At 41.0% G+C, this 22,321-nt stretch overlaps 1 protein-coding gene across 1 annotated transcript in view; it reads right to left on the bottom strand.

The window, feature by feature from the left end:
• The window catches only part of LOC108542958 (uncharacterized), a gene marked incomplete at its 5' end in the record, with an annotated part of 109,985 nt that overhangs the window by 49,405 nt on the left and 38,259 nt on the right, over window positions 1-22,321 (bottom strand). The window contains 1 exon segment of the mRNA XM_017893235.1: window positions 785-985. Coding sequence (XP_017748724.1) covers window positions 785-985 — 201 coding nt within the window.

The following is a 22,321-nucleotide window of genomic DNA, read 5'->3' as shown; positions in this document are numbered from 1 at the left end:
CATAAAATTATTGCAGTCATAAAATAACTTTACGAGTTTTAAAACGGCATTTTCAAGCCCCAGTCTTGGTAAAAAGCCCATGAGCCAGAAATGAGGAAAGAAAAATCAGAGCATACAGAACAATATGCTCAGGATGTGAGAAGGAGATGAAGACCAGCTCCCAGTTGAGCCCTGAGTTTCTGAGGAAAGGTGAGGTTGTGGCCAACAGAAACACAGGGCACCAGGTTACAAAGGGACAATGGTGCTGCCTTATAACAATATAAAGGCCACACCTGAGAAGGCCAGGACACTTACAGAGTTACCCTGGGCTGGGTGCAGAGGGATGCACAGGCCTCACTGGCTCAAGAGCCTCCAGGAGGAGTTTAGCCACTGCTACTGCCCAAGACTCCAGCCCCACCTTCCTTCACTGCTTCTCCTATCCTGACACTGGTTTTGTTGTCATCCTCTTCACCAATTCTCTCATTACCACACCTAGATTTGTTGACTCTATGTCCCCATCCTCATTCTAGATCCCCAGCTTCAGGAGGGCTGGGAATTCACCAGCTTTCATATCAGCTGCCTGACAGTGACTAACTCTTGCTTCTTTGTCAGCTATCTATCCACCCTAGAACATTCTAGGAAACCATATTCCTTGCTGGAACTCATGTGAGTACACTGCCACTTGTTGGGAATAACAACAACCTAATTATTCAAAGCTAATCTGATAAGGTTTTTAAACTAAAAGAACAACCACATGATTTGACAGTGAATTTAATATTTTTATAAAAGACAGTTCTCTACTTACAGGCCTCCTGATTGAAGCACCTTGAACAGAGTGATAAAATTCTGGCTGGACTCGGCTGCTCTTCTTGATTCTTCGTTTCCTCACTGAAGTTTCTTGCTCACTCTGATGGTGAACTTCCACTACAGGCTTCACTTCCTCCAGACGGGCAGCTGCGGCTGCTGCAACTCGTCTTCTAATATGCCGACGGCTTGCTCTGAATCCCTGCGGCAGAAAACACAACCAAGCAAATCCAGATTTGTATTGAGTTACTTTGGAAGTTCTCCAGGGCTAGTTACACAAAGAGCTCCAAAAGTCACTATGTTCAGTGAGATCATGTGCACCCCCAAAGTGAGCATGTAGGAGGCTCAACATGCAAGTAAGTTTTCCCCACAAGTGTTCTTTAAAGCACCCCAGTATTTCAGGGTCCAGAGTTATTCTACATTAAGAAACGTTCTTAACTGAGTAAAGTCAGTCCAAAAAAAAAGGAGGGAAAAAAAGCAGGTGGGCACACTGCTTGACTGAAGCATCAGGGAGACTGTGAGTGAAGAAGGGTATTTCCACTTTGGCCTGAAGTAGAGTGTAGGGAGTGGGACAGGATATCATTCCAGGGTAAAGTGCCACTTTACATTCCTGAGAGAGACTCTTTCTGAGGAAGGAAAGAGCAGGAATGCAAAGCATCACTACAAAACACCACAAAGTGAGGGTTCCAAACTCAAACGGAGGCAATGCGGCAGAACAAAGGTATGGGTTCGGGTGTCAGATGGGCTTGGGTCCAAATGCTGACTTCTTAATTATAGCTACACAATGTATTGAATAATTCTGAGTCCAACTGTTCCAACCTACAAAATGTATAACATTCTACTCACAGGGCTTTTAAGTTTTAAATAACATAAATATAAGTAAAATTCCAGCTGGGCGCAGTGGCTCACGCCTGTAATTCCAGCACTTTGGGAGGCCGAGGTGGGTGGATCACCTGAGGTCAGGAGTTCAACCTGGCCAACATGACGAAACCCTGTCTCTACTAAAAATAAAAAAATTAGCTGGGCATGGTGGCAGGTGCCTGTAATCCCAGCTACTCGGAAGGCTGAGGCAGGAGAACTGCTTGAACCTGGGAGGCAGAGATTGCAGTGAGCCAAGATCACGCCACTGCACTCCAGCCCAGGTGACAGAGTAAGACTCCATCTAAAAAATAAAATTATGTGTGTGTGTGTGTGTGTGTGTGTGTGTGTGTGTAAAATTCCAAGCATGGTATCTGACACATAGGAAGTGCTTAATAAAATTGTCATTTTCCTCTTCTTTTAGAGCAAGATGAGTATAAGGACAACTCGGACTATGGAAACATGTTAGCTAAGTCATATTATGCAGCTGAGAACATGCAATTTTGGAAAATATCAATAATTACATAAAATAGTCTTGGTCCTCATGGCTTACAATTTACTGGAGAGCAAAAGGAGAAATCTAACACAGAGTTCAAAAACACATGGGAGTGTGTAATGAAGGGTTAAAGTGGTTAAAGTAGTAGACTCTCAGTGCTAGCAGATCTCAGAGAAGGAAATCAATGAATGAAGCTGAGAATAGTTACATTTGGCTTAGTTGAGTCGGTGGCATTTGAAGAATGAATTGAATTCATATTGAATGCAAAGGAAACAACATAAATGAATGAATAATAGATAGATGATAGATGAGTGGAGTATTTACAACAATAAGAAACATTATTTGCTAATGTGCTGGAATGAGGGTACAAGCTAAATATGGTGGGAAACTAGTGAGAGATAAACAGTAAATGATCCAAGAAGGGCTTCTTTGAGTTTGTGTGTCTTCTGAATTTTTAAAGATGTACAAAAGGCTTAAAGTTTGCAGTAAATGCATAAAAAATGAGGAGTAAGAATTTCAGAGGGATAAGCAGTATGAGAAAAGGTGTAATAGTGGTTCTGTGGGATTCTGAAAGGTTAATGTATACAGTGGGATTCTCACTGAGGGAGCTGGTAGATAGGCTACTGTCCAATTATGGAGAGCCTGCATACCAGGCTGAAGGATATGAAGAAGGAGAGAACTGAAAAAAAGGAGGGGGTTACCCACAGAGCCAAAAGTAGCAATGAAGTCAACAGAAATCAGTAAGGAGAAAATGCAAATGGATTTGGCAAAACCAAGGTCATTGTTTGGGCTCTCCTAATCCATCCCCAAATACATTAGTCTTGTTCCCATCCCGCCCCTGTGTGCAAGCTCAGCTGGTCCTCTTCAACCCAAAATAGTCCCAGAACATCCTCACCACTCCCACGTAACTCAGGAGGTACTACAGCAGCTGCTGGAGAAGAGGATTAAGGAGGAGAGGGAACTGGGCCAAATGCTGAACCAAATTCTAGGGCAGTTTAGACCACACACATCAAAACCAACAACCATACAGGCTGCTTTTTACGCAGCTTCCTGGACATTCTCCATCCAACCACCCGCCCCCTCCACCCTCTACACACACACATTTTTTCTCTCTCTCTCCTTCTGAATCTCATTTTTTAACAAGCTTCTCTGGTAATTTTTCTACACTTTGAAGACCAAGAACCTCTAGGAACCAGAATTTAGTTTGACCACTAGATGGCATTATCTCCCATAGCCCCTGCATTCTCTCTAATTCAGAAATCGGGTGTTCTGGTAGAATGAACAAAATATTTGATGATATAGTAGGTTCTGTAATAGTGGAGTAAGTTGAGTACATTTCTTTGGTAAGAATGTAGATTCTCTTATGAATAATAAGCAACCAGATTTTGCTTAACTGGTATTATTATCAATAGTCCTCAGTGGCCCACAAATTCTAGAAACACTTAGGGAGAAAAACTGCGTAAAACTTCGCTAAAGTAACCAAACAACAGAGATTAAAACATGTTGGCACAGCCATTCTGCAAAACAATAACTCAGTGAATTCATATCCCTGTATCTACCCCAGAGAAATTCTACCAAGCGTGCCCAGGAAGATATTCAATGCAGAATTATTTATGATATTAAAAAAATTTCGAGACAGAATCTTGCTCTGTCACCCAGGTTGGAGTGCAGTGGCGCAATCTCAGCTCACTGCAACCTCCGTCTCCTGGGTTCAAGCGATTCTCCTGCCTCAGCCTCCTGAGCAGCTGGGATTACAGGCATGTGCCACCACTCCCGGCTAATTTTTGTATTTTTAGTAGAGATGGGGTTTTATCATGTTGGCCAGGCTGGTCTCAAACTCCTGACCACATGATCTGCCCAGCTCAGCCTCCCAAAGTGCTAGGATTACAGGTGTGAGCCATCGTACCTGGTAAAAAAATTTTAAACCACTTAAATCAGTCTTTCCTAAACTTTAGGCATCTTCATTCCACCTTAACATTTTTTTTTTCCAGATCCGAGCACTGCCTCAGCGATTTCTGTTATACTCAAATTTACTCGTACTATTTTAAAATAACTTTTTATAAGCACTGTAGTATACTACACAGACTTTGCAGCCACTATCTGAGTTCTAATACTGCCTTTGTCACTTCCTAGTTGTGTGATATTGAATAGTTACTTAATGATTTCCTCACCTGTAAAATAAGGATTAAAATAGCAATTCATAAGGTTGCTGAAAAGAATAAACTAATGTAGGTAAAGTACTTCAAAGAGTGCCTGGCACGTAGTAGTACATAAGCATTCACTATAATTACCATGTATATTACTTGTGTGAATAAAATATATTCTTGAACACAACAGTGTATTATTCATACTATCTAAAAAAGAAATCAGATGGAAATAGGAAAAATGAGTCACACTGCTGGTATGCCTTGAAGACAGACACATGTGAGGTACCGATCATTAGGAGAGTTCTTTGTTACTCTCCAGTGAGTCCAACTACCTGGGCTCAAATATAATACCAGCTCTATTACTTACTAGGTGTGTGATCTTGGTTAAATTACTTCTCTGTGCCTTGCTTGTTTTTTAATTTGTCAAATGCATATAACAATACCTCTCTCGTAGAGTAATGGTGGTGTTTAAATGAGATAATCCACATTACGTACTCAGAACAGTACACAGCATAGAAAAAATACTTAATACATTATTATCGTTATTATTACTGCTTCACTTTCTGGATCTTGCAGCAGCAATTTACACATCAGCAGTGCACAGCTATGATTACAAACACTATAAACAACGGTGAGCGTTCACCTTTATTTCTCTAAACAACTGCAAAGAATTATAGCTCCTTGATTGTTGACACTTTCTTGTCCTAAGTAATAAAAAAAAAAAAAAAAAAAAGTCTTTTAACAGAGGAAATTTTAGCTTGAAACAGTAGGTGGTGCTATAAGTTCTTCCAGGTGTTAATAAGAGTTACTCTCTCTTTTTTTTGAGAGGGAGTCTAGCTCTGTCGCCAGGCTGGAGTGCAGTGGCGCGATCTTGGCTCATTGCAACCTCCACCTCCCGGGGTCAAGTGATTCTTCTGCCTCAGCCTCCCGAGTAGCTGGGATTACAAGCATGTGCCACCACGCCCAGCTAATTTTTGTATTTTTAGTAGAGATGGGGTTTCACCATATTGGCCAGTATGGTCTCGATCTCCTGACCTCGTGATTTGCCCACCTCAGCCTCCCAAAGTGCTGGGATTACAGGTGTGAACCACTACGCCTGGCCAATAAGAGTTACTCTTTAACCATTAGGTGATGGACACTTGGAAGCCTGTCAGTAGTGCACTTCTATCATTTTTAGGCCACCCCAAATTATCAGCACCTTTTGGATAATCATTTCCCAAGATGTGCAGTCGTGTGTGTGTGTGTGTGTGTGTGTGTGTGTGTGTGCATGCGTGAGGAACATTTATCATGAGATCCCTCTTCAGCCTTTAAGTGCACAATACAGTATTGTCAACTCTAGGTACAATGTTGTATAGCAGATCCTTAGAACTCATTCAGCTGGCATAACTGAAACTTTATACCCACTGAACAGCAACTTCCTATCTCTCCTTCCCTCCAGCCCCTGGCAAGTACCCTTCTACTCTTTGATTTTATTAATTCAACTAATTTAGATACCTTATATAAGTGGAATCGTGCAGTATTTATCTTTCTGTGACTGAGTTATTACACTTAATATAATGTTCTCCAGGTTATCCATACTATTGCATACGCCAGGATTTCCTTCACTTTGTAAGGCTGAGTACTATTCCATTGTATGCATATATTGCATTTTCTTTTTCTCTACTTTTTTTTTTTTTTTTTTAGACAGAGTCTTGCTTTGTCACCCAGGCTGGAGTGCAATGGCACAATCTCGGCTAACTGCAACCTCCACCTCCTGGGCTCAAGTAATTCTCCGGCCTCAGCCTCCCGAGTAGCTGGGATTACAGGCACGCACCACCACACCCAGCTAATTTTTACATTTTTAGTAGAGATGGGGTTTCACCTTGTTGCCCAGGCTGGTCTTGAACTCCTGATCTCAGGTGATCCACCTGCCTCGGCCTCCCAAAGTGCTGGGATTACAGGCGTGAGCCACCACGCCCAGCCTATATTGCATTTTCTTTATCCACTCATCTCTCCATGGACGTTTAGATTGTTTCCATACCTTGGTTACTGAGAAAAATGCTGCAATGAACTTAGGAGCATGTATAACTTTTCAAAATCCTGATTTCAACCCCTTTGTACATATAGCCAGAAGTGTGATTGTTGGATCATATGGTAATTCTAGTTGTAACTTTTTGAGAAACCACCATACTGTTTTGCATAGCGGCTACACCAGTTTACATTCCCACCTACAGTGTACAAGCGTTCCAATTTCTCCGTAGCCTTCTGATACCAGAGTTAAGAAGAAATTACTAGGCAGATAGTAAGGGTACAAAAGTCCTCACTCAGGTTTTCCTTTTAATGAAAAGCAGCCCAAAATCATTTTCTAACAAAGAACGGCCTGTAAAGTCGAGTTGCAGACATAGACAAGCAAGCTTAGAGCTTTCACGGGTGGATGCCCGCAGAAAAGAACTACCTGGGACTAGACGTGTTCAAGATGGCTCCACCTTCCCTTCTCTGCCAGCCACGTGTACAGTAAGGAGAAGACAAAATGGCACTGGCCAAGGGAAGAGTTCATTAGCATAATAATATTAGGGTAGGGTAACCAGCCCTCCAGGCCCGCTATGTAGACGTTACACCTGATCAAACCAATCTGTGAGCCCTGCAAAAATCAGATACCACCTCCTCAAGCTGGACTATAAAATTCGGGGCGTCCACTGCCTGCCAGCCTTTTCCTCTCAGAAGTCCCCTTCTCTTTCACTAAAGAGAGATGTTTTTCTTCCTCTTTCTTTTGCCTATTAAACCTCTGCCCCTAAACTCCTCAAGTGTGTCCCTGTCCTAAATTTTCTTGGTGCAAGACAACGAACCCTGGGTATTTACCCCAGATAATGTAGCCACTTCATTTCCTCATCAATACTTTTTATCTTGTGGCTTTTTTATGACAACCATCCTAACAGATGTGAGGTGATATCTCACTGTAGCTTTTATTTGTTATTTCCCGATGATGAGTAATGTCTTGATACATAGTTACATCAAGATGCTCCAGAGCCCACTCTAGATCTTCCCGCTTAATAACCCAGTATATCTCATGGGTAGGTCCATGGCCAAAACCCAGTGAATTCAAGTTTCTCTGCTTGGACTGTGAATATTATATGGAGGCAGGTAAAGACTGAAAAAAATCAGTAGGAGTTCATCAGTTCCAGTGGCTACACCAAAGACCTTCTGAAGCTGCCTGGTTTTGTTTGTTCTAACCAGACATTCGGTCTTGATTGTGAGTTCCATGATCTAGGTGTATTAAATTCTCTATTGGCTTAAATCAGACAGTCAGGTCCTGTTATCTACAAACAAAAATCTCTAATGCATACACTTTCTGTTAAAACTTGCAGGTGGTTAGCTATTTTCCTTGGAGGTCGAATACTCAGACAACCAGGCTGTTTGACTGTGTATGTGTAGATGGGCATAAAAAGGGAGGAAATATTAATAGCAATAATTTACTAAGCGCCGCTTAGGCACTAAGCCTACATATGCCCTGAAGAAACAAGCAAACAGGCTTTTCAGGGTTAAGTAATCTGCTTAAAGGTAAAAAGTTGCAATTAGAAAAGCCCAGATTAGAACCCAGGTTTATCTAACTCCAACCAGTGCCCTTCAACACTCTGCTCTTATGTAAAGAGATTATAAGGCAGTAATGCATTTAGAATTAATCTTCTACATGTATCCACAGGACTGGAAGCGCTCAGGAATACATGTTGACTGATTAAAACAAGAAAAGATCTATTAACAATTTAGATGAATGAGGCAGAAATTGAGAAAAAAATATTTTCGAGTAAGCATTATTGTCTTATAAGGTCAAACTACTGTCAAGTTTACTGATTACACATCTGAAAAGATGGAAAATTAACACATTGACCCACTGAGCGTTAATATAGAATTACTTTTCAGCCTGGGCAACATGGTCAAACTTCGTCTCCACCAGCCGGGCGTGGTAGCACGCACCTATAATCCCAGCTATTTGGAAGACTGAGGCACAAGAATTGCTTGAGCCCAGGGGCAGAGGTTGCAGTGAGCCAAGATTGCGCCACTACACTCCAGCCTGGGAGACAGAGTAAGACTTTGTCAAAACAAAAAAAGAAAATACATATATAGGTGTGTATATATATACACATACATGTATGTATATATATGTTACTTTTGTGTTATGCAAGATATAAATTTTACCATATGTAAATATTATAAAGCTCAATAAGCTGCTGCTTATAAAATCTATAATGCTCCATTAAAAAATCAAATGATTCCCCTCATCCCAGGCTAGAAATAAAGTGTACAGTAGAAGCTCTTTAATCCATGGATAAAATTTGAGGGAGATGAAGAGGGCAGTCCATGAACTTGTACGCAGAAAAAATACTCCTTGATTTTCAATAACTTATAATTGAAATTTAAAACATGGCTCAATTATGAATGTAGGCCATAAACCTGGTATCATTAACAGTACCTGTGACTTTTGCCACCAAAAGTCATCACAGATTTAAATATTAAGTTGTAGTGGCTGAAGATCTCTTGAAATACTATTTATACTTGTTACTTCAAAATCACAGTAGTTAGTAAACGTGCCACTGTCAAAGGCATTTGAACCAGAGCAACTCCACCTTAAATAGGAGCTAGGTAAAATGAGGCTGAGACCTACTGGGCTGCATTCCCAGACGGTTAAGGCATTCTAAGTCACAGGATGAGACAGGAGGTCGGCACAAGATACAAGATATGGGTCATAAAGGCCTTCCTGATAAAACAGGTTGCAACAAAGAAGCTGGCTAAACCCCACCAGAATCAAGATGGCAATAAGAGTGACCTATGGTCATCCTCACTGCTACACTCCCCCGACTGCCATGACAGTTTACAGATCCCATGGCAAGGTCAAGAAGTTACCCTATATGGTCTAAAAGGGGGATGCATGAATAATCCACCCCTTGTTTAGCATATAATCAAGAAATAAGCATAAAAATGTGTAACCAGTAGTCCTCAGGGCTGCCCTGTCTATGGAGTAGCCATTCTTTTATTCTTTTACTTTCTTAATAAACTTACTTTCATTTTACTCTACGGACTCGCCCTGAATTCCTTCTTGTGGGAGATCCAAGAACCTTCTCTGGGGGGTCTCAATTAGGACTCCTTTCCTGTAACACCACTAGATCTTGTTATTCAATGCATTAATCAAAAAGTACCTATACTGCTGTCAAAAATATTTCTAATAACTTATATTTCAATGTAATTGGTTTCTTTTATAATTCTGTCTTTTAACCATGTTTGCCTTTTTTTTTCTTGGTCACAAGCTAGGCTACATTTCCCAGCCTCCCTTGCAGTTAGATAAGGCCATGTGACTGAGCTCTAGCCAGTGAAATGTGTATATATGTAAGCCATTTCTGGACCTAGTATATAAACACTTCCCACAGCCACTTCTCCATGCTCTTCTCCTCTTTTGGCCGGCATGACCTTTGAAGCAACCTTGAAAGTCACACAATGGCCGGGCGCGGTGGCTCAAGCCTGTAATCCCAGCACTTTGGGAGGCCGAGACGGGTGGATCACGAGGTCAGGAGATCGAGACCATCCTGGCTAACACGGTGAAACCCCATCTCTACTAAAAAAAAAATACAAAAAAACTAGCCGGGCGCGCTGGCGGGCGCCTATAGTCCCAGCTACTCGGGAGGCTGAGGCAGGAGAATGGCGTGAACCCGGGAGGCGGAGCTTGCAGTGAGCAGAGATGGTGCCACCGCACTCCAGCCTGAGCCACAGAGCCAGACTCTGTCTCAAAAAAAAAAAAAAAGAAAGTCACACAATGAAGATGACAGTGCGTCCATCAGCCCGAGTCCCTGAATAACTACAGGAAAGAGGCCACTCTACCAACCTGTTTACCCACATTTGCGCCTTTAAATAAACAACAAATACATTTGTATTTTGTTTGAGCCAATGAGTGTATATTTGCTATAGGAGTTTGTACTACCCTGACTCACTTGTTCTCAAACTTCATCAAGCATCAGAACGACCTTGAAGTCTCATTAAAACACAGACTCCTGGGCCACACCCTCGGAGTTTCTGATTCAGTAAGTCTGGGATAGGGCTAAGAATCTGCATTCCTGACAAATCCTCCAGTGATGCTGATGCCACCATCACGTGAGTACAGTCTGAGAAACCAAAGGTCCTGTCCCTTACTGTGTGGTGAGTGAGTAGTTTTGGTCATAATAATACTGTATCCCATTGTGCTATACGCAGGGGACCCTCAGGATTAGAGCAATTTAGCTGTTTGTTGTTTTAATAACCCTACATTAAAAGATTGGTCCTGGAAGCCACTTTGTCAGCAGTGGGGAAAATAATGTATCTAGAAGATACCTTTCTGTTTTCAGAGAGAATGTATTCCCTGGCAAGTAAAAGTGGGGCAAAATATTACCTTTTAAAATCTTTTCTAATAACTAGTCATTGTTTGGTATAGAATATTGGTCCCTGGAGGTATGATGACAACAAATAGTCTGTTTTGGAAAAGTCTAAGGAACTGCACATTTCTTTTATTTATTATTTTATAGAGATGAGGTCTCACTCGGTTGCCTGTTTGTGTGTGTGAGAACAGTTGTGTGATCATAGCTCACTGTAGCCTAGAGCTCCTGGGCTCAAGAGATCCCCTTCTTCAGACTCCTGAGCAGCTGGGAATACTGGTATGCACCACTACATCCACTTAATATTTTAAAGAGACAAGGTCTCACATGTTGCCCAGGCTGGTCTCAAACTTATGGCCTCAAGAAATCCTCCCACCTGAGCCTCCCAAAGTGCTGGGATTACAGGGATGAGCCACTGTGCCTAGCTGAATTGTACATTTATTTTATTTTATTTATTTATTTATTCATTTTGAGATGGAGTCTCACTCCATCACCCAGGCTGGAGTGCAGTGGCATGCTATCAGCTCACTGCAACCTCCACCTCCTGGGTTCAAGCAATTCTCCTGCCTCAGCCTCCCAAACAGCTGGGATTACAGGCATATACCACCATGCCCGGCTAGTTTTTGTATTTTTAGAAAAGATGGGTTTTCACCATGTTGGCCAGGCTGGTCTCAAACTCCTGACCTCAAATGATCCATCCACCTCGGCCTCCCAAAGTGCTAGGATTATAAGCATAAGCCACCATGCTTGGCTGGTACATTTATTTTAGATAAACTTTCACAGGTTAGTAATACAGTGTTTCTTTCATATTGACTGATATTATATCAGCTGCTTATTAGTTTCTTCTGGTAAGAAGCTCTGACTTACAACCAGAGAGCCTTAATGTTTTCTAAATTGCAAATGAACTACAACTTAGGTGCAGTTTTGTAAATGAAAATATTTTAAAATCTCTTAATAATGTCAAGCATTCCCTTCTTAAACAAAAGGCTCCACCCACAGTCCCTGCTGCCTGAGGAAGCATGTTTTGTACCGTAGCCTCACACCCCTCCAGCTATGGTTGCTGGGTCTTTACACTTAGGCTGTGTCTATCAGAGTTTTTCCTTTGAGAGTCTGAGGAAAACTGAGAGCCTGGGCTGCTTAGCATAGAAGTTGCAAGGGAGGAAGGGAAGGAGGAAGGGAGGGAATTAATTCTATAGATCAGTGCTTCTCAAACTTTAACATGTACATGGATCACCTGGAAATCCTATTAAAATGCAGATTCTAATGCAGTGGGTCTGATTTGGGCCTGAGAGTCTGCTTTTCTAACAGGCTCCCAGGGTATTCTGATGCTGCTGGTCTGCAGACCAAACTTGAGCAACAAGGACGTAGAAGGATTCTGGAAACTGTGTGCCCCCAGTATAGGTTGAGGCTATCAGGGGCCAGAAATCACAAGTGAAACAGGCAAAAGGAAAAGAAGCATCTAGTGGAGTAAAATGGAGTCATTCCTATGGCATCTCGCTACTGCAAGGAGCGAGGCCTTTAATCTGTAATCAACTTCCAGTTCTATCCACGTAAAGCCAGACCCTCGTATGGATCCTTTTCTTTGATTTCCATTAAATTATACATACAACATGCCTTAAAATATAGTATGTCTTTGATTCTGCATCCAAATGAGCCTAAGACACTAAACACAGTCTTGGATGGGGGTGGGGAAAAGACTAAACAAAGACTACAAGTTGAAGCTACTTGAGATACAGCATCTTCTCCTTTAAAGAGCTTTAAGTGCTTTTTAATTATAAACGTTAGATTAGCCCAAGCAGGGATCATAGTGTACACTCAGAAAAAAACTACATTTTCTTTCCTGGTTGACCTCTGAAATCCACAATGAGGGGTTCCTTTTCTCTCAACACTACATAAGATTTTGTGTAGATCCTATAATTTTCTGGTCATTCTCAGATAATTAAAAGTCTCCCAACCACTTTGAGTCACAAAAGCATACCATTCCAATGAGGTCGCATCACTCCTTCTGGTTTCCTCCTAGACAGGCTTTAAAGTGACTCCAGGCTCTTTCTCCCAAGACAGCCGTAAGAAATACTCACGTATCCTTTGCCCCAGCAAATTCTGGGAGAGCAGGCTGTTTCCAGCGCAACCCTTTCTGCTCATTCCACCATTAGAACAGCGGTCCAGCCACAGTCTCTGGCCCTTTGGAATTATTATGGAGGCTTGGCGTGGGGCGCAGCACACTGCTAAGACATTTCCTAGTCTCTAATCCTGACCTGTCTAACAGAGTAGCTCCTAGCCATATATTTTTATTTAAATTTTAATTAATTAAAATTAAATTAAAATTTCAACTTCTCAGGCACGCTAGCCATTTTCTAAGTACTCAATACCATATGTGGCTAGTAGAGTCCTTATTGGATAATGCAGATAAAACATTTGCGTTCTCACAGAAAGTTCTACTGAACAGCACTTCTTTAACCTCTCACAGCTGAAACTTTAGCCTTTATCCATATACCTAAAATTGGTGATGGCTGACTATAACTATCAGCATGGACTAATGGCTATAGCAAGCAATACCAAAACCTCAGGAATTTAACACAATAAAAGTTTATGCCTTGCTCATGTCAGGCATAGATCAGCAAGTGGGGGTGGTGCTCTGCTCCAAAGAGTCATTTAGAACACCAGGCACCTTCCATCTATGGCTTTTTAGGTCCTCAATATCCTCTCCGCTCTGCTGAATTATGGAAACGAGGGCCAGGATTGTGTGCATGGTTTCAGTACACCAGACCTGTAAATGGCACACATCATTTCATTAACTAGAACCCAGTTACAAGGTCATCACCAAGTTGCAAGGGAAGCTAAAAAATTAGTTATGTGCCGAGAATAAGAGAACACAGACATTGGTGAGCAAAACACAGTCTACCACAGAGCTGGTGACAAAATCAAATTTATAGCTACCTCCTACATAGGGGTCTACTCCTCTCTCTGGCAATGTGAGCCTTTCTGACTACAACTATTGGGGCCTCAACCAAACTAAGATAAAAAGAGCTCCATTTACATATCTTATTACATAATCGAACAGAATCTGAGTCCCATTTAACACTTTTCCAGCATTGTTCAGCCCCTAACTACATTCAACTCTCTTTAATTCTTTACAGTTCCATAAACAACAATAATTTCTACTTACCAAGCATTTCCTATGTGCCAAATATTATGCATGCATTATCTCACTATTTCTTGTAATATTCCTAGTAGGTAAATACTATTTCAATGCCCATTTTACAGATAAGGAAATGGACACTTAAAAGTTTGCCTAATACTCTGTAAGTAACTGCTCTAGGACTGAAACTCAAGCCACCTAATATGTGCTCTCCACCAAAGGTCAGCAAACTATCGCTCTTTGGACAAACTGACCCACTATCTGTTCTTGCAAAGTTTCCATGGAATACAGCCATGTCCATTCATTTACATGTTGTCTATGGCTACTTCTCTGCCACAAATGCAGAGTTAAGTAGTTGCAACAGAGATCATATGACCTGCAAAGTCAAAAATACTGTACTTACTATCTGGCCCTTTACGGAAAAATGTTGTCAACCCCTGCTCTATAGCATCCTATAGGGCCTTGAGCACTCTATTTCTGACATAGACTGAAAAATAATTTTGACTTGATGTTTTGGTCTGCTAATCTGTACTCTCAGTCAACAACCTAGTCTGTGAAATATAAGGTCAGCCTAATTTCCCTCTGGCAGCCATGTCTACTCCATCTGTTTGTAGTTTCTAGGCAGATCAAACAGCATCTGTTATGTTATTTCATCAAACACATAGATGATGCAGTTGGATTATTTTTCTAATCTGATGATTTTCTTTATATTTAGACTGCAAATACCAGGCAAAAGTCTGCACAAATTTTATCAACCCTACTGCTTTCAGCACGATAGATTTCAATCCTTTATCCTTCCCATTTCCTGCTTTGGTTTTTAGGGATAAACTCATCAGCCAGTGAGTGACAGCAGATTTTTATGAAGAGTGGCTGTTCAGTAAGGCAGGGTTTATTCTGTTGAAATTGGCCTACACTCTATTTTTTCTTAGACCGAATTCATCAACTTCATGTTTTGTACCAAAGTGAACCATAAAAAGAAAATAAATATGCTTGGCTTTCAGGAATATTTATGGAACCAACAATGCATCCATATTAAGTATGGAACAAACAATGCACCCATATTAAGTATGGAACCAACATTGCATCTATGTTAAAACTAAAGGAGGGTACAAATTGCACTACACTCAAAACTATGACAAGTCTGGATAATGTGGAGCTTCCCCAAATTTTCCTCCATTCCTTGAGCCAGTTGCTGAGAGGGTGGCAGCATGGCTTTTAGCTGGGAATTGCCCTCCAGCCTAAGAGCTAGCTTTCACATCCCGTCCCCCAGGCCAATGCTGTTCCACAGGGAAGGGCTAGTGATAGTTTCATCTAGGGACAACTCTGAAACTTCCTGTGGGATCTTGGGGCCATCTGCATATGCAACATAATTCAACTTCTCCCTGGCCCAGTCCTGCTTCCCTCACTATCTTAAGGTGTTTTTCCCGAGGGCACTCCCCAGTAAATATCCTGCATAGAGTCTCCATCTCAAAGTCTATTTTCCTGGGAAGCTGACCTGAAACAAAGAGTCTGATTTCCTAAACAGTGCCATAGGCCGGGCGCGGTGGCTCAAGCCTGTAATCCCAGCACTTTGGGAGGCCGAGACGGGCGGATCACGAGGTCAGGAGATTGAGACCATCCTGGCTAACACGGTGAAACCCCGTCTCTACTAAAATACAAAAACTAGCCGGGCAAGGTGGCGGGCGCCTGTAGTCCCAGCTACTCGGGAGGCTGGCCAGGAGAATGGCGTAAACCCGGGAGGCGGAGCTTGCAGTGAGCTGAGATCTGGCCACTGCACTCCAGTCCGGGCGACAGAGCAAGACTCCGCCTCAAAAAAAAAAAACAAAAAACAAACAAACAAAAAAAAAACAGTGCCATCAATAACTTATGAACCATATTTAACATTCAATGACAAGAAAGATTCAGCAACAAAGAGCTTCTAGAGGACAGGAAATTCATCAATACAAAAAATGAGAGTAATGGCAAAACACTGGGCAATATACACATCAGAAACAGGTAACAGTAACCATATGAAAAAGCAAAGTGGGAATAGACAAGAGTTCTAGAGAGAAAAAAGCTCCATTCAAAGCTAAGGAGGGCAAATGAGGAAGGCTGACTGAGAAACAGGAGCAGCAGTCAGTGCAATCTGCTCTTGCGGCAGCCAGAGCTCAGCTCCTCTCAGCGACGGGCCCACAGCTCTGGGCACAGACAGTCATGCGCAATGACAGACTCTATAAATAGCTGTGCCACCAGCAAATCATAACCCAGCCTTCATAATTATAGACCAAGGGATTTTATAGATGAGTCTTTAAATGTGAGCACAATCTGTTTGCATGCAGCCTTTTCTAAGATACTACTCACAGACATTATCACTAGTGACCATGTCTACAAATAAAAAGAGTCTTGGATTAAATATATGTATTTCTAAGATAACGTCCTTCTCAAGACAAGAAGCTAGGAAATATAAAATTAAAAAGCATGTTTTATGGGACATTTACAACTTCCCAACTGCAAATTCTAAGAAGCCAAATAGCGCCCAAACAGCAAGATTTCTGAAGTGGTAAATGTTCACACTAAGCAAAGGCCAGGAACACTAATCATAAGAAGACAGCCTAGAGGGGCATGATGAGAAAAGAAAGCGGTCCACAAAAAGAGCACAGGAAGGAAAGTCAACCGAGATAGATGAGGCTGTGCAGTCCACTGAGTGTGCAGCACAAAATACGGGGATGGAGAGTGAAGATAGGGACAGAAAAAAAGGTAAGAAACAAGAAGAAAAAAAGAAAGGAAAAAAACGTGTGCTAATGTGCAATAAGTCACAGCAAAGTCCTAACTGAGTCTATTTCAAGGGCATCCTTAAGTGACTTTCAATATCACTACAAAATCAGTCTTTGGAGACAAAAGTCAATGTATCAGGCAGTATATCAGAAACCACTCAAGACACAGGAGAGGACAAGAAGACAGAATAAAGACCTAAATGTATATGCAAACTGAACTACTAACACTTTATGCAAGGGAAACATGAGTGGTTCAACTAATCTTAAAACAATAGCTGTATCAATAGCATCCCCAACAAACTATTCTCCAGTAATATCTTTGTCTTCAAGTACAACGTAATCCTAACACTGTTGCTCTGAGAATTTCCTGCACCAAAGCCAACCTTATCATGACTCAGGCAGACTAAGCCACAAGGCAGATGGGAAGATGGCAGATAGTTTAGATGGTTCAGATAGTTCAGACTAGTTGAGATGGCAGATATGTGATAGGGAGGAAGTAAAACAAGTTGGCTAAGAGTCATGAATATGTACAGGCAAGAGCTCATACATCAGCACAGCCATGGGAGGATCCATGAATCAAATCCTCAAAGCCAGGCAGACAAGAGCCATAGGACACTAAGTGATTAGTTCAAGCACAGCAGGACCTGGGCAGCCATAAGGGGTAGAAGCCCTAAGACCCCTGAGTGTCCTCTTGTTGCACACACCCTCCCCAGAGTTCCTGATCCTCCCCCAGGATCTAGAAACTACAAAGTATTGGACCTTCAGCTGGCATCTGTTCTGACTGCTCAGTGCTCACTTTCTACTGGTTGTTAAATATTTTGAGCATCACCCCTGCCAGTGCCTGAACTTAACAAAAGCTATTCAAGGCCTGGGTGCAGTGGTTCATGCCTGTAATACCAGCACTTTGAGAGGCCAAGGCAAGCAGATCACGTGAGCCCAGGAGCCCAGGAGACCAGCCTGGGCAACATAGTGAGACCCTGTCTCTACAAAAAATACAAAAAATTAGCTGGGTATGGTGGCACACACCAGTAGTCCCACCTACCTGGGAGACTGAGGTGGGGGGATCTCCTGAGCCCGGGGGGGTCAAGCTGTAGTGAGCCACGATGGGGCCACTGTACTATAGCCCTGAGACAAGATCCTGTCTCTCTCTCTCTCTCTCTCTCTCTCACACACACACACACACACACACACACACACACACAGAAGCTATTCAGGCTTTTGGGCTGGAGTTCCAGGCAGGATTTCAAGTCCCAAAGGTAAGCTACATTACTAAGGTAGGGAAACAGCATTCACTGGGCCCCCCATGCCAGCAGTCAGGAAATGGATGCTTGCCAAGACTCACCATCAAGCCCCAGGCATGCCAAAAGAAAAAGAAAAAGAAAAAAAACAAAAAAACAAAAAAACAAGCAGAGGCTCCTAGCACACACTGCTAGGACCAGGTATTTCTCAGGAACAGCAACAGCCCACTGAGGATACACGCCAGAAAGGACTGACCACTCCTGCCCTCTGTCTGGGGGCTAAACCATTGCCCTTGCATAGATCAAATGTGTATTTGGTCTGTGTTCAAATCTTAAGTGCTTCTTCTGGCAGCACTTTCTCTCTCAAAAATCTGCTTACTCTGAAGACACACTTAGCATGAAAGGAGAAAAAATATTTTCATGACCTAAAATCTTCTGATAGTTTATACTGAGTAAAGACAGAGAAAAAGCAGCAGGGAAAGCCAACAGGAGCAGGTTTTAAACAAAGATGGTTACTCAAAGGTTTGTGAGAAATGCTTGTGGCTAGTCCATTTTGTGGTGGCTACAACGTTTTTTACTGTTCACTTCTGCTCTGTCTTTGACAATGCATTACATGGATATCTGCATAAACCGTGCATAAGAAGTCACCTTGTATTGACTCCTTTTCCTAAGATGATGTTATTGAATCTGGATCAGTAGCTAAAAGCTTTGAAGAGATTTTTGTTACCTTCTCTTGCCCCTCTTGCAGTTATTTAGGCAAGAGCTATGAACTTTTTAACCTGAATCATATGATTCCTGTTGACTTTTCCCAGTAGACTGATTTAAAAGAAGTTTATTCCAACGTGGCTTTTTTTATAGCACTTATCACAGTTTGACTTATCATGGATATGAAAGGAAGGGACAGTTTATTTTTCATCTTTGTGTCCTTCATTGCTCCTACTTATGTTTGAGCACAAAATAGATTCTCAATATGCTTTGGGTTTGATTTTTCCTTTTTAAAGATCTACTTGTCTGAAAATTTCAGAAAAAAACAACTAGAAACTTAAATCCACCTATAATTGCAACCCTTTTTGGAACCCCATAAATAAGTGTGAATGTCCCTGTTTTGCACCTTCAAATACATCCCTCTAGAGTAATCACTGTGATGTTAGTACCTATCACCTTGACTTCTCCTATAAAAACAATTCAACAAAAATGGGGTCTTGTTTTATATATATGTTTTCTACGTTGCTCTTTTTACAACACTTCAGGAATACGTTCTTTTTTTATTTTTTGAGACAGAGTCTTGCTCTGTCACCCAAGCTGGAATGCAGTGGCACAATCTCAGCTCACTGCAACCTCCACCTCCCGGGTTCAAGTGATTCTCCTGCCTCAACCTCCTGAGTAGTCGGGATAACAGGCATGTGCTACCACTTCCAGTTAATTTTTGTATTTTTAGTAGAGACGGGGTTTCACCATGGTGGCCAGGCCAGTCTCAAACTCCCGACCTCAAGTGATCCACCCACCTCAGCCTCCCAAAGTGCTGGGATTACAGGCATGAGTCACCACACCCTCTTTTTTACAACTGAATAATTTTCTAGTTTATGCATGTACCATACTTTAGTTAACTATTCTCCTACTGACTACAATTCGGACATTTTAATTTCTTTCCAGTATAAACAGTGGAATAAACAAAATATCTTCAGTTAAATCTTCTTTACTTAGAAGTGGTATTTCCAGTCCATAAGAAAAAGTTTGAGAGATACTACAGGTACCAAATTTGTCTCCTAAAAATGTACCAAATTACATTTGTAGCAACACTATGAAAGTGCCTTTTAATTATATTATCTCCATCAACACTGGATAATATAAATCTTTATATCTGTTGCCTATGTGTTGGACAAAAGGCATTTTGGCATGCACCTCTAATCCCAGCTACTTGGGAGACTGAGGCAGGAGAATTGTTTAATCCAGGAGACAGAGGTTGCAGTGAGCTGAGATCGTGCCACTGCACTCCTACACTCCAGCACTCCAGCCTGGGTGATGGAGTGAGTTTTAATTTGCATTATTTATTAGTAAAGTTAGAAATTTTGTATATTTTGTAAGTCTTTGTCTTTCTCTGAATTGTCTGAATTTTTTTATTTTTTATATTTTGTAAGCCATTTTTTTCTCTGAATTGTTTTCTTCTCTGAATTGTCTGTTCACATCCTTTGCTCATTTTTGTACAACTTATATGTATTTCTTATTGATTTGAGAAGTTTTTTTTACATAATATGAATAAAATAATTTACTACATATGCAGCAAGTATTTTTGCCTAGGTTGCAATCTGTCTTTTCATTTTGTTGTACATAAGTTTAGAATTCTTTTATTCAAAACTGCCAATCTTTTCCTTTATGACTTTTAAATTTGTTTGTCCTAGAAAGATTTTCCCAACTGCAAAATTATAAAACATTCGCCTATACCTTCTATTTTTTTAAGTCCTCTAAATGTACACTTATAATCCATCTGGAATTAATCATATGTACATTTTAATCCATCTGAAATTAATTTTTAAGTATAGTGTGAGAGACACAACTAATTTTATTTCCTGCCAAGTGGGGAACATCATCTATGGAACTATCTTTTCTCCAATGAATTTATTTTATTCATTTTTTAATTTCCTAAATGTGTTAACTTTTTATTATAGAAAATTCCAAAATATAAAAGATTTTAAAAGAACCTTCAGTAGCCATCACCCAACAACTTTAACAACTATTAGTGCCTCTCTATTGATTTCAAATGCCCATCTTTATCATTTACTAAACTCCTACATATATTTGGATATATATATTTGGACCAGGCAAGGTGGCTCACACCTGTAATCCCAGCACTTTGGGAGGCCAAGGCAGGCAGATCACTTGAGCCCAGGAGTTTGAAAGCAGCCTGGCCAACATGGTGAAACTCCATCTCTACTACATACAATAATTAGCCAGGCATTCTGGCATGCACCTGTAATCCCAGCTACTTGGGAGACTGAGGCAGGAGAATTGCTTAACCCAGGAAACAGAGGTTGCAGTGAGCTGAGATCGCACCATTGCACTCCTGCACTCCAGCCTGGGTGAGGCTCTGTCTCCGGGGGAAAAAAAAAGTATATATATATCTAAACACTCTGCTCTGCACCAGTTCAATCAATGTGGTTATTTTTACAGCAATTATATAAACACAAAATTTTGACAAAACAACAAAATATAGACTGTTTACACTGCATTATAATGAGATAAAACGCATAGTAAGATACAGGCTAGCTACTGTAACAAAGAGATCCAAAAGTACAGCTATTCAAATAAGATCCCAGTATTCAAGGGATCCAAGAACCCAAGATCCTACTCTATCATTGCTCAGCCTTCCCCTCCAATATTACTTGCCCACAGGGTTGAAGTTAGCTTACCACCACAGTTCTTTCCCAGGCATGAGAAGAAAGGAGCTATGGGAGGCAAGCTGCTTTCTTTTAAGGGCTTGACCTAGCAAGTGTATATATCACCTCCACTTATATACAATCGGCCACAACTTAGCCAAAGAGTCACACACAGCTGCATGAAAGGCTGGGAAATGAAGTCTCTAGCTCACTCACCATGCGCCCAGCTACAACGAGGACATTTCTATTACAAAAAGAAGAGAAGAATAATTCTTGGTAGAAATTCACAGTCTCTACTACAGTGAGCAACCGTTAAAAATTTTTTGGATCACGGAATTTCATTCGTTGTCTATAAAAAGGACTTCAAAGCGTTGCCAAATTTAAAAGCGAATTATGCAGCTTTATTTTATAGAAAGACAAGAGTTCCAAAGCAAGATGCCATCAGCAGCAGTTTTCTCTTTCTTTCTTCTTCCTTTTTTTTTTTTTTTTTTTTTTTTTGAGACAGTGTCTTGCTCTGTCACCCAGGCCTGGAGTGCAGTAGCACTATCACTCACTCACTGCAGCTCAACCTCCTGGATCACGGTGGATTCTCCTGCCTCAAGCCTCTGGAGTACTGAGACCACAGGAACACACAACCAAGACTGCTAATTTTTTTTCTTTTTTTTTCCCACAGAGACAGGGTTTTCCTATGTTGCCAGGGTGATCTGGAAACTCTAGGCTCAAGAGATCTTTCTCACCTTGACCTTCCAAAGTGCCTGGGATTACACGGAATGAGCCACTATGGCCGGCAGAGAGCAGACCATTTTTAAACAAATAAACAAATAGGTATAATTTGAACAATGAATGAGAAAGTAATGGCTCATTTTAAATTTGGGAACAGAAAGAGCATTTTGAAATATGAATTTGAATATATTTCTACTAACATGATTCTGTTTCCTTCCCAAAGAATATAGGTTTATTATCTAGAAAAGCTCTAATTTTGCAGATTTTAAAATTTTGAAAATAGAGTTTTCTAATATGTTTTGAAGCCAACAAATGAGATCTTCAATGAGTTCTGTAATCATTTGTTAAAAGTAGAAATATCAACACCTTCAGATTAGTTTATAAGAAATCAGTTGACAATCAAGAAAGATGAAAATTTTTCTAGAAATTTTATTTT

The sequence above is a fragment of the Rhinopithecus bieti genome, unplaced genomic scaffold, assembly GCF_001698545.2.
Source record: "Rhinopithecus bieti isolate Rb0 unplaced genomic scaffold, ASM169854v2 scaffold_23303, whole genome shotgun sequence".
NCBI lineage: Eukaryota > Metazoa > Chordata > Mammalia > Primates > Cercopithecidae > Rhinopithecus > Rhinopithecus bieti.
The sequence above is the reverse complement of the archived record's forward strand: the minus strand, read 5'-3'. Positions and strand labels throughout refer to the sequence as shown.